General features: G+C 41.8%; 1 protein-coding gene across 1 annotated transcript in view; it reads left to right on the top strand.

Annotated features, from left to right (window-relative positions):
• LOC126281622 (myrosinase 1-like) overlaps positions 1-3,296 on the top strand; it is a 41,208-nt gene extending 37,912 nt beyond the window's left edge. The window contains exons 9-11 of the mRNA XM_049980744.1: positions 116-250; positions 369-475; positions 3,065-3,296. Coding sequence (XP_049836701.1) covers positions 116-250; positions 369-475; positions 3,065-3,212 — 390 coding nt within the window. The 3' untranslated portion in view covers positions 3,213-3,296. The remainder of the gene's footprint in view (positions 1-115; positions 251-368; positions 476-3,064) is intronic.
• The last annotated feature ends 14,557 nt before the right edge of the window (positions 3,297-17,853 follow it).

Raw genomic sequence — 17,853 nt, 5'->3', positions numbered from 1 at the left:
ACGTTGCACAAATAAAACTTTGACCTCTTGGTACAGAAACACCTACTAAAAAAAAATTGCCCATAGCCCTCGACAAAAAGAGATTGGTAACGTTTTTTCTTCTTCTTCGCTGCAGATCGTGCCCTGGGGCTTCAGGAAGCTGCTGAACTGGTTGTCAAACGCGTACCCGCAGTACCCCATCATGGTCACGGAGAACGGTTTCAGCGACTGGGGCGAAACCCAGGACGACCTGCGTATGACGTACCACGGGGTAAGCCGACCTCCTCTCCATCCTTCTCCTGGTTTTGTAGCCCCTTTCTTCTTTGCTTGTACCAGGCAAAGTGATCAACAGTTGGTTTCTACTTAACATGAAAATTATGTTTTTTCAGCATTACATGGCTGAGCTGTTGAACGCTATTAACGTTGACGGAAACAATATTATTGGATACATGGCCTGGAGCATCATTGACAATCTGGAATGGACTCAAGGTTTCAGGTAAGCCACCTTCGTTTACTGTACACTTCTTTCTAGCAATATACACACTGTACTGAGAGCCTTAGAATACTGTATCACTGTTTGCTCACAGCAGCTCTGCCACTGTACAGCCCATACTATTGATCGCTAGTACTAATCTCACTAAACAAAACCATCCTTATCGTCTCTTACCTCCAAGATATATTTACCATTTCTAATAATCCTAACTATAACGACACCGCGGCTCCGTACCACCATGAGCGTAATGATATATCTGTAGCTCTCCTGTGTCGCTACTTCCACCACACACAAGCCTCATCACGGGCAGACTTAAAGGCAGCAATCACAGCACACCATATAATGCAAAAAGATGCAACACAGCCCCATAGGTGACCTGCATTACATAGCTTCCTCTCCTTTTTCTTTAAATCCTGTAATCCTCTATAGACATCCATCCGTTACATTCGTTATTACCCAGAGCAGTGAAGGACTCAAACATTCCCCTTTTTTTCTAAAATTCAACAAACTTTCAAGTTACATCTCTTACTATCAACGTATTATTCTTCACTTCAGTCTTCAGTAAGATCCTCGAATACATTCTCTCCAAATACGTTATCTGATCAAAAGTATCCGGAACTCCTATGTAATGTGGAATTGACCATGACAATGTCGGCAAGTGCTTATGAGGATCTCTAGTGCGCGTTCTTTCACTTGATTCGAAAATCAGTCGCTAGACTAAAGTACCGACCAAAGAAATCGTGTGCTCCTAGCTGCACTGTCCTCTGGGTGCAACACTCACACGCACCGGTTTGTGTGTGTGCATGTGTGTGTGTGTGTGTGTATTTCTGAATTCTTTAGGTGGGTAACGTGCTGGAGGCTTGTTACATACGAGTAGGTTACGTACCCAGTTGTAGCTGTTCATTCCAGTTTCCAGCAATTCATTTCTCTGCTTATACCGAACAAGGAACAGAATGGGAAACTGAAACAGAACGAACTGATAAGGATTTTAACTCTAGCTTGGTTGATAGTGAGGTAATAAAATCTAGCTAATCATTTCGGTTGACTGACATTAGGAGTGATCTAGCTGCTGATCATCGCCATGTACTCAGAACAGTAGTGCAGGGCAAGCACACTAGACTTCCATACGGGCGGACTAGTCAAATACCTGCCCGATCACTCAACTTTGCGTTTTATGTGTTTCCTTTAAATCGCTTAAGGCAACTGCTATGATGGTTTTTTTCTCTAAAAGTGTTTTTGTTGTTGTCTTCAGTCCTGAGACTGGTTTGATGCAGCTGTCCATGCTACTCTATCCTGCGCAAGCTTCTTCATCTCCCAGTACTTACTGCAATCTACATCCTTCTGAATCTGCTTGGTGTATTCATCCCTTGGTCTCCCTCTACGATTTTTACCCTCCACGCTGTCCTCCAATACTAAATTGGTGATCCCTTGATGCCTCAGAACATGTCCTACCAACCGATCCCTTCTTCTGGTCAAGTTGTGCCACAAACTTCTCTTCTCCCCAATCCTATTCAATACTTCCTCATTAGTTATGCGATCTACCCATCTAATCTTCAACATTCTTTTGTAGCACCACATTTCGAAAGCTTCTATTCTCTTCCCGTCCAAACTATTTATCGTCCATGTTTCACTTCCATACATGGCTACACTCCGTACAAATACTCTCAGAAACGACTACCTGACACTTAAATCTATACTCGATGTTAGCAAATTCCTCTTCTTCAGAAACGCTTTCCTTGCCATTGCCAGTCTACATTTCATATTTTCTCTACTTCGACCATCATCAGTTATTTTGCTCCCCAAATAGCAAAACTCCTTTACTACTGCTTTAAGTGTCTCATTTCCTAATCTAATTCCCTCAGCACCACCCGACTACATTCCATTATCCTCGTTTTGCTTTTGTTGATGTTCATCTTGTATCCTCCTTTCAAGACACTGTCCTTTCCGTTCAACTGCTCTTCCAAGTCCTATGCTGCCTCTGACAGAATTACAATGTCATCGGCGAACCTCAAAGTTTTTATTTCTTCTCCATGGACTTCAATTCCTCCTCCGAATTTTTCTTTTGTTTCGTTTACTGCTTGCTCAATATACAGATTGAATAACATCGGGGACAGGCTACAACCCTGTCTCACTCCCTTCCCAACCGCTGCTTCCCTTTCATACCCCTCGACTCTTATAACCGCCATCTGGTTTCTGTACAAATTGTAAATAGCCTTTCGCTCCCTGTATTTTACCCCTGCCACCTTTAGAATTTGAAAGAGAGTATTCCAGTCTCTCTAAAAGTAGGCGATCGATTTTCCTTCCAGTCCTTCACTCATGCGAGTTGGTGCTCCGTCTCTAACAATCTTTCGTCGACAAGACGTTAAATCCTGACCTCCCCATCTTGCTTCCTTCCTTAACATCAAGTGTGGTTGAGCGGTGTTCCAAAATGGTCAGAAAATATAACGTATTGTTCGCAGGTCGGTTTTCAACCTTTGGATGAATGTCACATTTAATGCATTCAGTGGTTTAATAACGTTGTGGATCCTTTCGTAGCTTACGTGACGTTGAAACTGCTGCCGGTACTAAACGCATGTCTCCGTCTGCCCACAGGCCGAGGTGGGGAGTGTACCGCGTGGACATCGACGACCCCGATCTGCCCAGGACCCCCAAGGCGTCGCTGGAGCTGATGAACGGCATCTACACCAGCAGGACGGTGCCGCTCGAGTACTTCAACAGCACCGTCTTCGCTCGTCCGTGAACCGCCACGGCCAGCCACGGCTAGGCTCAGCTCCTTGTACTGTTCGCCACAGTGGAGAACTGTGTAATAAACGCCCCAACTACACGTCGTCTCTTGTTCTTGCTGCTAAATGTTTAAACCCTCAACTTAAACCTTAATGAAGATAGTTACATAGAGAGCACATACCGCTTCCTCCATTGACAATTCCTACTCTCCGTTTCGTATTTCTGTATCTTGGACAAGCCCCTCTGGTATTCGGAGGTTGCTTTACATTGGGGATGTGGTTTTACCTTCTAGTCGTATCATACTCCGTGGTCTGAATCTACAAATCTTATATCAAAAAGTATTACTAGAGGCAACGAATCCACGTTAAAATGGTCGCTATGACTTCAAGCCATAAGTTAGCTAACACGATACAGCTCAAAGATTACCGACTCTGAAAAACAGTTAGAAAAAACATCGTAACTGTAACGCATATAACAGGTGACCGTATTTACTCTAGTCAGGAAGAAGTTGCGTCTCAAGGTTTACTTCAGTGGCTCTTGCTCGAGTTCGGGTGTTCCCACACCCCTGTTCGGAACGCCGTATGGTGCCCATCTGAGATCTGATGTTATCTACAATGATTCTCGTAGCCACACAAACAAGAAAAACGCACAAGTTGCCAGGAAACTAGAGAAATGAAAACAATCGTTGTTAGTTGCAGATAAATATATACTAGCCACAGAGTGCTTTAACACACACCTGCCATCTTTCAGGAGTGATTTATTGAATTTCAAAACGAAACACTGACTGCCATCTGGACACCCATTAATGTCGCCCGTCATGTACACCGATCTCTCTATTGTTCACAAATTGGAAAAATTACTACTTCGGGCTCAGTCATTTTACAGAATTTACGAAGCAGTTCATAAAACGTTATCATAAAATGGTTGAACGCAAACTGTGACCGAATCAGCACACCACCCTTTCGTGGACCCATATATGCTTATCAGAGTAACGGAGAAACGTATGACCATAACACAACACACTGACCTGTCGTGTGGACCACCAACAATAATAACTCATTAGAGCAACACAATTACTGGCGAGACAGTCGATTATGAATCAGCGATGACTGGAACGTAGTAATTCCTTTTTATTTCTTGCTCTTTGTTGTATACAGTATCCAGTCAGAATTTTATTACATAACTAGTACGTACGACACTAAAAGAAGTTGTACAACCACAAAGGGAGCACGTACACTGATTTGTTCTTAAGTGAAGTTGCTGTCTAATCTTATCGTCACGAGATGGTTATCAGAAAGCAAAATGTTTAGCAGCATGATCAAATATTAAGAATATACTCACCTGGCAGTCCATGGGACGATAAAAACACTCACGACGAATAGACAATAATTTATGTTCGCAGGTTACGGTTATTTAAACTGTTCGTGATGATTCTGTAAGCTGTTGTATTTTCTGATACGAAGGTAGTTGTGATACTGAGATGGAAAAAGAGTCTTCCAACTACAGTTGCTGAAATGAGATGACTTGCCGCACGGCGCTGCTGGTCGCCAGACAGAAAGTCTGCAGCCTGCTAGCGTCTTACCGTCTGGCGCCACACCGGTGATTCGCGGTACTTTGAGGGGCAAAAAGCAAGATACGGGAGGTGTAAAAACTTTTGAGGTGACTTGTGTTCTGTGCTTCTCTGAACAAATCGACGGAGAAGTTAAATATCAGGTATTACAGACCAGCATCTTTATCGTGTACAGTGGACACGAGAAAAGAGGAGTTGCATCAGATATAAAAGTTGAACACATAGTCGTAAATACCGAAGCAAGCATCTCTTTTTGTAGATCTGACCCTAGAAGTAAGTCCTTGTGAGCTGCTGCTGAGTAACTCTTCTCTCGTAACTGTAGCTGTCTACAGATTCCCTACAGAAAATTTGCAGCTATTTATGACATACCTAGGTGCGTTATTGAGCGGCCTGTGAGACAAGAACAATCAGTTAGTAGCCTGTGGATATTTCTTAAAGGTGTCCGATAATAAAAATTAACATGAATCATTATATGGCTGTTTCAATCTGATTTCCGTTGTGAATTTTCCAACTGGCGTGCAGCGAGATACTCAAACGACCTGACTGATAATAATTTCGTAGACAGAGCTGAGACTGAAACAATTAATGTGTACCACGTTGTTAATGGACTCCCTGACAATGACGCACAATTAATGGATATAAACAATATTACACCTTACAGCTCTGAGGTAGGTTCATACAAAACAGTGAGGCTTGTTAATGAGAACAGGATACAACGTTTCAAGACTAAGTTAGTAGAAATAGTATGTAATTAAGTATAAAGTAAAATTCAAGATATTTGCGGGAAAGTTCATGTCAACAATTGAAAGTACTTTAGCAAAATGGTATGCAGAAAACCTATTCCAAAAACAAATGAGGCATGGATAATTAAAGATTTTGAAATCTTACGTAAGAAGAAAAGGGAAAATTGTCAACAGGTCAAAACAAGTCAAGCTCCAACGCTACTTCCATCCTGCAATATTTTACGCAGAAATCATTAAAATGTCCAAATATATTAACCTCCTAACATACATTAATAATACAGAAAATAAGATTAAAACTTTGTAGAATATTGCGAAATGGGAGACATGTCTCAATTTTATACTATATTGTGAAGTGGGAGACACGATAATCAGTCAGTATACCAGATACCATAATAATTGAATAATAATCCAATTTTGAGGCTGATATTTCACCAGCTACGAGTATTCTCAAAAATCGCATTCTAAATATAGCAGCAAAAACAGGAGTAAATGGTTCAATTAAAGAAGCAAGAGAATATATCAAAACTGCGATTCTACAAAACTTTAACTAGAAGTACACTAATATCGTTCACTGACACTAGCAACATTATACAACAAAAGAAAAACTGACGTGGTGTTGATGGAATTACAAACAGAATTTTGGAAAACTGTTCTAACGTAGCAACGAGCGTCCTGACTGATGTATATAGTGTATGACTGGCAAAGGGAGTTTTCTCAGACTGATTAAAATACGTAGCTTTTAAGCCCGGCCCGCCGCTGTGGCCGAGCGGTTCTAGGCGCTTCAGTCTGCAACCGCGCGACCGCTACGGTCGCAGGTTCGAATTCTGCCTCGGGCATGGATGTGTGTGATGTCTTTAGCTTAGTTAGGTTTAAAGTAATTCTAAGTTGAAGAGGCTGATGACCTCAGATGTTAAGTCTCATAGTGCTCAGAGCCATTTGAACCATTATTTTGCTAAGCCTGTTTACATGACAAGAAGGACTTATATTAAGTCATATTTTTCCTAAATATTCGATAAAGCGATGTATTCATTCACAGTCTAGTAGAAGCAATTTACTTAGCACATCACAGTTTGGTTGGCAGAAGGCTGCTCGACTGAGAATGCAATTTACACATTGAGTCACAAAGTATAACAGGCCATAAATAATAAAATATCGGCAGCTAGTATTTTTTGTGATGCTGTCAAGGCGTTTGACGGCGTAGATCTTCTTATTCCCAAAGAAAAACTTACGTTTTATGGCACTAATGGTTTTACAGGCTGCTGGTTTTAATGATAGTTGCGCTGAATAATTCAAAATATGTTGAAAGGTAAAAAAATTTCGTGATTGAGGAGAAATCACGAAGGCAATCCAATAAGCTTCAACTTTTGGTCTACCAGGATTGCTTATAAATTGGAATAATCTTCCACATAACATGCATAAAGCATAAATGTTGCTTTATGCAGACAATAGCACTGATATAATAAATTCCAGTAGAGAGAGAAAGCACCTAAATTTTGTGTTGCACACCGTTGATGACATGCCGTAACACAATATGTGTTACAGTATGTCATTTCTACACTGTTTCAGCTCTAAATAGAGTCATACCAGCAACTGATGTTGAAAATGAACAGGAGTCAGTAAATAGGGTACAAAGGAAGACTGTTTGCATCTGAACGCCGCACGCGGCACAGCTGTGTGTGGCCCCGTTGCCGGTGCCCGGCAGCGGATGTGGGGGCGGCGCTCCTCCCACACGCCCTCAGTCGAAAGCGTCAGCCACCGCTCATCGCTTTGGAGAGTACGACGTACCTTGCTGCTGTAGGGTGACGCTCCACAAAAAGTTGCTCCGATTTGTTTTTCACGCTCGACAGCAAAGGTGGCAGACGAACTGTTTTTATATTGTATTACACTAACAAGGAGACGGCAAGACCGTGGGGTCCGGGATTTGAACGAAATTTTGTGTGGTGAAAGAGGACTCGTAACACCTCACGTGGTTAAAATATTAGGACGCACTACCCGGAAAATCCCGAGAAAAATCGATCCAAAGTTTCTTAGGTGTCATTGGCCTACATGGTTGGCGCTCGGACCCTTACGCCCGAGGTATCGGGTTCGATTCCTCCTCCCGCACTTTTTTTTCCCTCTGTTGCTTGCAAAATTGCAGCTCATTGTGACAGGACAATCGTGTAATTAATTCCCGGCAAGACTGTATAAAAATTCATTCTTTAATTCACCATCAATTATCGTCACCAATATTCCGAGACATGATTCAATATCCTTGGTTCGCCTCAAAATTATCAGAAACTCAAAACATTTTCGTAAATGTTAATGGGGCATGTTTTTATATAGATTTATTGCAAACGCCCTGTGATTGTAAAAACATCCGCTTTTGTATGTTGCGCAAGATGTCACAAAAATTATTGCTTTCGTTTTTTTTACGATAATTACCACTGCGGTTCTTGTCTATAATTATTATGTGTATAAAAATTGAATGTTTCCCAGTCGACTTTGTTATTCTGGTTAAAAACCCAATGTTTTTTCCTCATATACTTTACAATGAAAAATGAAAAACCCACCGCCGTAGATTGTATTGTTTGACATAAAGAAAATAATTTTTATTCGATGTAGATGAAGACGAAATGGGTGATACGATATTGCGTGAAGAGTTTGACAGAGCACTGAAAGACCTGAGTCGGAACAAGGCCCCCGGAGTAGACAACATTCCATTAGAACTACTGACGGCCTTGGGAGAGCCAGTCATGACAAAACTCTACCAGCTGGTGAGCAAGATGTATGAGACAGGCCAAATACCCTCAGACTTCAAGAAGAATATAATAATTCCAATCCCAAAGAAAGCAGGTGCTGACAGATGTGAAAATTACCGAACTATCAGTTTAATAAGTCACAGCTGCAAAATACTAACGCGAATTCTTTACACACGAATGGAAAAACTGGTAGATGCGGACCTCGGGGAGGATCAGTTTGGATTCCGTCGAAATGTTGGAACACGCGAGGCAATACTGACCTTACGACTTATCTTAGAAGAAAGATTAAGAAAAGGCAAACCTACGTTTCTAGCATTTGTAGACTTAGAGAAAGCTTTTGACAATGTTGACTGGAATACTCTTTTTCAAATTCTAAAGGTGGCAGGGGTAAAATACAGGGAGCGAAAGGCTATTTACAATTTGTACAGAAACCAGATGGCAGTCATAAGAGTCGAGGGGCATGAAAGGGAAGCAGTGGTTGGGAAAGGAGTGAGACAGGGTTGTAGCCTCTCCCCGATGTTATTCAATCTGTATATTGAGCAAGCAGTAAAGGAAACAAAAGAAAAATTTGGAGTAGGTATTAAAATTCATGGAGACGAAGTAAAAACTTTGAGGTTCGCCGATGACATTGTAATTCTGTCAGAGACGGCAAAGGACTTGGAAGAGCAGTTGAACGGAATGGACAGTGTCTTGAAAGGAGGATATAAGATGAACATCAACAAAAGCAAAACGAGGATAATGGAATGTTGTTGTTGTTGTTGTGGTCTTCAGTCCTGAGACTGGTTTGATGCAGCTCTCCATGCTACTCTATCCTGTGCAAGCTTCTTCATCTCCCAGTACCTACTGCAACCTACATCCTTCTGAATCTGCTTAGTGTACTCATCTCTCGGTCTCCCTCTACGATTTTTACCCTCCACACTGCCCTCCAATGCTAAATTTGTGATCCCTTGATGCCTCAAAACATGTCCTACCAACCGATCCCTTCTTCTAGTCAAGTTGTGCCACAAACTTCTCTTCTCCCCAATCCTATTCAATACCTCCTCATTAGTTACGTGATCTATCCACCTTATCTTCAGTATTCTTCTGTAGCACCACATTTCGAAAGCTTCTATTCTCTTCTTGTCCAAACTAGTTATCGTCCATGTTTCACTTCCATACATGGCTACACTCCAAACAAATATTTTCAGAAATGACTTCCTGACACTTAAATCTATATTCGATGTTAACAAATTTCTCTTCTTCAGAAACGTTTTCCTTGCCATTGCCAGTCTACATTTTATATCCTCTCTACTTCGACCATCATCAGTTATTTTACTTCCTAAATAGCAAAACTCCTTTACTACTTTTGATGTCTCATTTCCTAATCTAATTCCCTCAGCATCATCCGACTTAATTCGACTACATTCCATTATCCTCGTTTTGCTTTTGTTGATGTTCATCTTATATCCTCCTTTCAAGACACTGTCCATTCCGTTCAACTGCTCTTCCAAGTCCTTTGCCGTCTCTGACAGAATTACAATGTCATCGGCGAACCTCAGTCCAATTAAATCGGGTGATGCTGAGGGAATTAGATTAGGAAATGAGACACTTAAAGTAGTAAAGGAGTTTTGCTATTTAGGAAGTAAAATAACTGATGTTGGTCGAAGTAGAGAGGATATAAAATGTAGACTGGCAATGGCAAGGAAAGCGTTTCTGAAGAAGAGAAATTTGTTAACATCGAAAATAGATTTAAGTGTCAGGAAGTCATTTCTGAAAATATTTGTTTGGAGTGTAGCCATGTATGGAAGTGAAACATGGACGATAACTAGTTTGGACAAGAAGAGAATAGAAGCTTTCGAAATGTGGTGCTACAGAAGAATACTGAAGATAAGGTGGATAGATCACGTAACTAATGAGGAGGTATTGAATAGGATTGGGGAGAAGAGAAGTTTGTGGCACAACTTGACTAGAAGAAGGGATCGGTTGGTAGGACATGTTTTGAGGCATCAAGGGATCACAAATTTAGCATTGGAGGGCAGTGTGGAGGGTAAAAATCGTAGAGGGAGACCGAGAGATGAGTACACTAAGCAGATTCAGAAGGATGTAGGTTGCAGTAGGTACTGGGAGATGAAGAAGCTTGCACAGGATAGAGTAGCATGGAGAGCTGCATCAAACCAGTCTCAGGACTGAAGACCACAACAACAACAACAACAATGTAACTAATTTCTTAAAGATAATGTAGGTTTGGGAAACTTTCCGAATAATTGGTGGAATAACAAAAGAAAATGAAACAAAAAAAGTGCCAGAGGAGCCATCGAACCCGAGACCTCTGGCGTAATAGTCCGAGCGCTAAACATCTAGGACAGAAGGCGGCTCGGCAATTCACTAGCATTTTATACTCATATGGCACCTAAGAAACTTTGGATCGATTTTTCTCAGGATTTTCCAGGTTGTACGTCCTAATATTGTAACCACGTGAGGTGTTAGGAATCCTCCTTCACCACACAAAATTTCGGACAAATCCCCGACCCCACGGTCGTGCTGTCTCCTTGTAAGATGCAAAACATGAATATCGCTCAACATTAATTTTATAGTTTGTGGTCCAATGTTATTCGTAATGCTTTATATCGCGTTTCTTTTCCTTTTAGAAGCGATCCTTGAAATTTTTCGTCAGAAGTTAGTGCTGTTCGAAAGTTATATTTCGGATATTCAGTCAAATCAACAACACTGGCCGCTTTGGAAGCTATCCAGAGTGGTAGGAAGTTGCTAACGTTGTTGTCAGCAAAAGTGTACAGGGGGTGCCTAATTGCTATGAAACAAATTTAGCACAGAGGCGCCTAGTCACGGTCTGCGCGGCACACACACGCTTCCCCCCCCCCCCTCCCCCCTCCCCCCCTCCCCCTCCCCCTCCCCGCCCCGTCAGAAGTTCGAGTTCTTTCCTCGGGCACGGGTGTGTGGTGTCCTTAGCGCTAACTAGTTTAAGTTAGATTAGGTAGTGCGTAAGCTTAGAGACCGATGACCTCAGCAGTTCGGTCCCATAAGACCTTACCACAAGTTTCCAGATTTAGTACAGAGGAACTACAATCACTTTAAAACTGTTCTCCTACGTGGCCGACGAAAGTCAAATTCCCATGGTTATCGATCGCGTCGAAGTTCTTCAGAGACGTCTATATAGCGAAGAAACTTGCTATTCGCAGGGCGGACATCTATGACTACTAACACAGATAACTGAGTCGAGCTTGTTAGAAGACTCAATGTGCAAAGGTTTTCTTCACATTTTTAAAGAATTTCTTCTAGCAATTTGCACGCCCCCTTGTATCACAAGACAGGTGTGGAACAACCGAGCTAAGGAAACGCTCTCTCATCTCAGTATTTGTCGCTAAGCCTTAGTCCGTAGCTCGTGGTCTAGTGGCAAGCTCATGGTCTAGATCACAGGGTCACGGGTTCGAATCCCGGGCGGGTTGGAGATTTTCTCCTCTCGGGGACTGGGTGTTTGTGTTGTTCTCAGCGTTTCATCATCATCATCATCATTCGTGGCACTGGCTAGATTGGATTGTGTTAAAATTGGGCTGTGTAAAAATTGAGACTTTGTACAGGCGCTGATGACTGTGCAGTTGAGCGCCCCACAAACCAAACATCTTCATCGCTGAGCCTTTTAACGTAAAGTTAAAGATAGGAACACTGTTATTTATGTGAAGTACGGCATTCCTTGAATGCAAAAATTAAATTTTCTATATCAGTGTCTCATTTCACAAGTAAATTATATAGCATATGTCATCGAAATGGTAAGGGAATTCCAAGCGAATTTAGCCGAAAGTTTCAGGAACGCATGCGGAAATAAGTGCGCTATCACAGGGTTGTCAAATATTTGCTATGATGCTGCCAGTTTCTTAGCTCTGTTTGGGACGACTGTGTAGCAAAATGTTTGTTGTTCTCACCTTGTACGGACGCTCATAGACAGAGGTGGGGGAGGGCGGGGTTGCGCATTTGGTTTTTATCAGCGTTGTGTACTGATATTTCCTAGTGTCGCGCGTTCTGCTTGGTAAAACATCCAGCACTCCAGTCTTCCAGATTCACTGGTCACGTGCATCGGTACCAAATAAGGACAAGGCAATTCCTGCGAATGAACAAATAACAATAATAATAGTAACAGTAACAAACTAATAATGAATTAAGTTTATTGCGTTGCAGAAGGTGACTGAGGATTAGAAATAAAATAGACTGATGTTCAGTTGGTGCAACGCAAAGATTTTCTTAGCATTCTGTTACTGAATAACGCTCTGGATATTTCCAGAGAAAAAAATAAAATGAATTGAAGTGATGCACATTTGTAGTCCAGTGAGATCTGGATCAGCAACTACGCTTGCCTTAGATCACGAGACGAGCATAGCGCCACGAGGCAAACGGGTCACTGCTTCTTTTACCTTTCTGACATTGCTCTGGCTATAGTTAATGCATACAGTTCACAAGGTGACATACTAAACCAGTTGAAGCTCAAGGGTGGAGTTACCTTCCTAGGGTTGAAAAATTAAATTTAAGATATCGATCTCACATAAACGTGATGACTATTCGGATTACGTCATCAGTATAAAAAGAGAATATTACGAGAATTTAGCAGGATCACTCAGCACCAGTCGCGAGAGTCAGTGTACAAATACGAGATGACAAACATTGTCAGCAGTATCAGCCCTCAGCGGCGTTGCCCTACTAGGCATCGATCTGTGGGACAGTTTAAAACCGGTTACACAACTGAAAAATGTAAAGTTCCACATTTATCGCGTTCAGCTTCCGACGAAAATAGTTTCACAAAACTAAAAATCAGTGCAAAACGACCTTGTCCAAAATGGCAATAAGCAGTAAGAAAACACGCACTGTTGACCTCAAATGTACTGTATCTACATCTAGTCTAGTGGCATACACAACTAGAATATCAATAATACCATCAAAACATGTAGATATTATGGCTAATAGACTAACACATCATTTCCACAAGTAATACATCAAATTGTGGACTCTCAGGGGTAAATTGAACGTATGACTACTGAAGCAAAAACAAAACAGGCAGATGTGCAGTTGTGCACTTTCATAGGTTTTTCGCCTTCAGATCTGTGATAGGTAATGCATACTAACTACTTAGAAACACGCACGCCGCCAGTCACGCCGCTGCCTTTCCTGAATCCTCCACCGTGGTGCAGTGGCGGATACTGAAAAACCTCTAGGAGGGGGCGCTAAAGATATCTTGAGCTGCCTTTGCTTTTACAGTAATAAAAAATAATCAAGTCACGTGTAAAGTTTAAGAAAGTTTTATTTAAACTGGTTATACACATATACCAGACAATGCCACCTTATGAAATAACAAAGTTGCACTTGCGGTTCTCTTTCTTAAATGATGAATTCTGTGTGCCTATTCTTTCTGGCAAATTGTTTAACTACATCGCCAATAGGACACTCAATGCCAGGGTGAGTGTCCAACGGAGCTAAGCCATTGAGTCGATCCTCCTTCATTGTCGTCCACAGCCATGTCTTTGTACGCCGCAATGTTGAAAAACTTCTTTCTGCTGTAGCATTAGATGCAGGTAGACAAGCAAATATTTTGCACAGCGTGTACAAAGTAGGATAGTCAGATATAGGACAAACAGAGAACACTTGCGTAACAGAATCACGAACATGAAGGGCGTTTACTTTTAACGAAGAATCTCTCCCATTACTCTCTTTTTAATCACAAAGAGTGATTCTTCTTCAAAGAACGGTAGTTCAGTTAAGCATTCATTCAATTTATGTGCCAGATCATTACCGTCATGTTCCAGTAGTTGCGAGGGCAATAGTATGCTGAATTTAAAATGATAAATATTTTCTTCAGCAAAACGATCTCTCATGTCAATCACAGCATGGGCCAGTGTTGGAATAAAAACATTTCTTTTCCAATATGTCACAGCTTCATTATGATCGCAGTTTTCCCTGTGTGTTTGTATGCCTGTGAGACGAGGAACACTCATCTCCAAGTCTAACTCTTCCGTAACTGCCTTGGCCTCTTCAACAATACGAGCAAAGTGGCTGTCAGCATTAGCTCTCATGCCGTCGTACACCTTGAGCGTCGAATCTAATTTTGCTTTTGCCATCGCGACGTCCAAGCTAGGGTCTTGTAAGAATTTCCTGACTACATATGTTATGCTCATAATGTCACTCAGTGATAATAATGTCACTCAGTGATAATAAACTCGCAATTAGACAGACCTCGAAGGAGAATATTGGCTTTGGCAGCAGTTGTTCTATTCCTCCAACACTGTATTTCTTTAAGAACTTTGCAAACTTCGAGATCAGCTGCGAATAGAATAACAACCCATCTCGTTTCACAATGTGACTGCACCGAGTGTTTTAGGTGACTTTTCAGTGTTGCGAACCGCTTGCTAGACGCTGTAAAGAACTTCGTCAATAGTACCAAGTGAGGTTCTCTGACTTTTAACTTTGCAACTGCGAGAGACAGCGAGTTTGAGCTGATGACTTCGACACGGTGCTACATGCGCGTTGATAGCTTTCTTTTTTCTTGTAGCCACAGCTTCTTTCAATTCTGACATATTAACTGAGCAACCATCACAGCCTATACCCACACAGTTCTCCAGTGACAGAGAAAGGCTTTCCGTTCTCCTTAGAATCGTAGTACCTAATACTTCACCAGTAACGCTACACTCTTCATCTTGCATCTTGACTCTATTGAGGTTCATTGTCATTGTTTCCACTACAGTCATTGTCTTTATGGACGTCAACGAAACAAAAATCTTTTGTGAAATTTGCCGTCACCATCAACATATCTTGCAGCTAAACTCAGTTGGGCGATGTGCACTATGTCTGTGGTCTCCTATTTCCCTTTTCGGGTACTGGTGTGACTTGAGCAGTTTTCCAGTCCTTAGGTACGAAACTTTCTGTGAGTGAGCGGTTGTATATAACTGCTATTGTATCAGCATACTCTGAAAGGAACCTTATTGGTATACAATCTGGGCCGAAGGCCATGCCTTTATTAAGCTGCTTTGCTACACCGAGGATATCTACTTCTATGTTCTCATCTTGGCAATTGGTCTTCATTGGAATTCAGGAATACGTACTTCGTCTTCTTTGGTGAAGGAGTTTCGGAAACCCGTGTTTAATAACTCTGCTTTAGTGGCATTGTCATCAGTGACTTCACCATTGTTATCGCACAGTGAAGGTATTGATTGCCTTCTGCCATTTGTGTGCTTTATGTATGACCAGAATCTCTTTGCGTTTTATGCCAGATTCCGAGACAGAGTTTCGTTGTGGAAATTATTAAAAGCATCTCGCATTAAAGTACGCGATATATTTCGAACTTCTGCAAAACTTTGCCAATCTTGGAGATTTTGCGTTCTTTTAAATTTGGCACGCTTTTTTCGGTGCTTCTGCAATAGCGATCTGACCTGTTTTGTGTACCATGGGGGATCAGTACCATCACTTATTACTTTATGTGGTATATATATCTCAATTGCCACGGATACTATCTCTATGACATCATTCCATAACTTTTCTACGCTTACATGATCAGATCGGAAGGAGTGGAGACTATCTCTTAAAAAGGCGTTAAGAGCATTTTTATCAGATTTTTAAATAGATGTACTTTGCGTTACTTTTTTATGGTTGTGGGTGTTACGGTATTCAGCCTAGCAGCCTTGTGGTCGCTAATCCCTGTATTCGTCATGATACTCCCTATTAGTCCAGGGCTATTTGTTGCTAAGAGGTTAAGTACGCTTTCGCAACCATTTAAGCTTCGAGTAGGCTCATGAACTAACTGTTCAAAATAATTTTCTGAGAAATCATTTAGTACAATTTTGGATGACGTTTCATGCGTGCCGCCGGCTTTAAATGTATAATTTTTTCAGCATGTCGAGGATAGATTGAAGTCACCACCGATTATAATTTTATGAGTGGAGTACCTATTTGAAATGAGACTCAAGATTTCTTTGAACTGTTCAGCTACTGTATCTTCTTAGTTGGGGGGTCGGTAAAACTATCCAATTAATAAGAAACTTCCTGGCAGATTAAAACTGTGTGCCCGACCGAGACTCGAACTGGTCCCGAGTTCGAGTCTCCAGTCTCGGGACCAGTTCGAGTCTCGGTCGGGCACACAGTTTTAATCTGCCAGCAAGTTTCATATCAGCGCATACTCCGCTGCAGAGTGAAAAACTCATTCTGGAAACATCCCCCAGGCTGTGGCTAAGCCATGTCTCCGCAGTATCCTTTCTTTCAGGAATGCTAGTTCTGCAAGGTTCGCAGGAGAGCTTCTGTAAAATTTGAAAGGTAGGAAACGAGATACTGGCAGAAGTGAAGCTGTGAGAAGGGGGCGTGAGTCGTGCTTCGGTAGATCAGTGGTAGAGCACTTGCCCGCGAAAGGCAATGGTCCCGAGTTCGAATCTCGGTCAGGCACAAAGTTTTAATCTGCCAGGAAGTTTCATATCAGCGCACACTCCGCTGCAGAGTGAAATACTCATACAAGAAATATCCAATTATTGTCAAGTATAGCCTCTACCCTTACTATTTCGCAGGAACTATCTACTTCAATGTCATTACAAGGTTCACTACTTCTGACAGCAATAAATATTCCACGACCAACTGTATTTAATCTACCGTTTCTGAACACTGTTAGGTCGTTTGAAAAAATTTCGGCTGAACTTATTTCGGACATTAGCCAGCTTTCCGTGCCTATAACTATTTGAGCTTCAGTGCTTTCTATTAGGGCTTGGAGCTCTGGTTCTTTTCCAACACATCTACGACAATTTACAACTACAGTACCGATCGTTTCTGAACTACGTTACTGTGTTTTACCTGCCCCCTTTCAGACGGTCGCCCTTTCTGTGGTTTCCTGAGACCCTCTAACCTAAAAAACCGCCCAGTCCCGTCCACACAGCCCCCGCTACCCGAGTGGCCTCTTGCTGTGTGCAGTGGACTCCTGAAGTATTAAACTGAACCCGGAAACCCACCACCACATGGCGCAAGTCAAGGAAAATGCGGTGTATTCCCACTGACGGTCTAAGCGACACGTAGCGAAGTACGTTATCGATTACACCTCGACAGTAATTTCCATATGAATATGAAGACATTTCTGTGGTAACAGCACCCCTAGGAACAATCAGGCAGTCAACTGGGAAGACACAATACCAACTTCAGGCCACTGCTGCGTCAACCGTGCATTGCTGAATGTCGTAAACATGTTGCTCTCGTTATTATTTTATTTCTTTAGATCTGGAGTGCACTGAAACTGAAAAGATCGTTCACCAGGCTCTGTTCGCATTTATTGGCAAAGCTTCCTGAGTGACCATACAGTAAACGCTACGTGTAGACGACACTTACGGTTAGTTACGTGTAGAGTTGTAAATGGAAGGGCAATAAACTAGTAATACACAAGGAGTTTTGCTATGCAGGCAGCGAAATACCTGATGGTGGCAGAAGTATAACGTATATAAAATGTAGGCTGGTAAAATCAAGAACAGCTTTCTCTCAAAAGATAAACACATTAACGTCAAAGAAAATTTGAATCGTAGGGAGTCTTTACTTAAAATATTTGTCAATGTGCCTGCTGTTATTTACTGATGTTGTTTGTAGTCAGTACCCATAAACATCCCT

The sequence above is a fragment of the Schistocerca gregaria genome, chromosome 7, assembly GCF_023897955.1.
Source record: "Schistocerca gregaria isolate iqSchGreg1 chromosome 7, iqSchGreg1.2, whole genome shotgun sequence".
Lineage (NCBI taxonomy): Eukaryota > Metazoa > Arthropoda > Insecta > Orthoptera > Acrididae > Schistocerca > Schistocerca gregaria.
The sequence above is the reverse complement of the archived record's forward strand: the minus strand, read 5'-3'. Positions and strand labels throughout refer to the sequence as shown.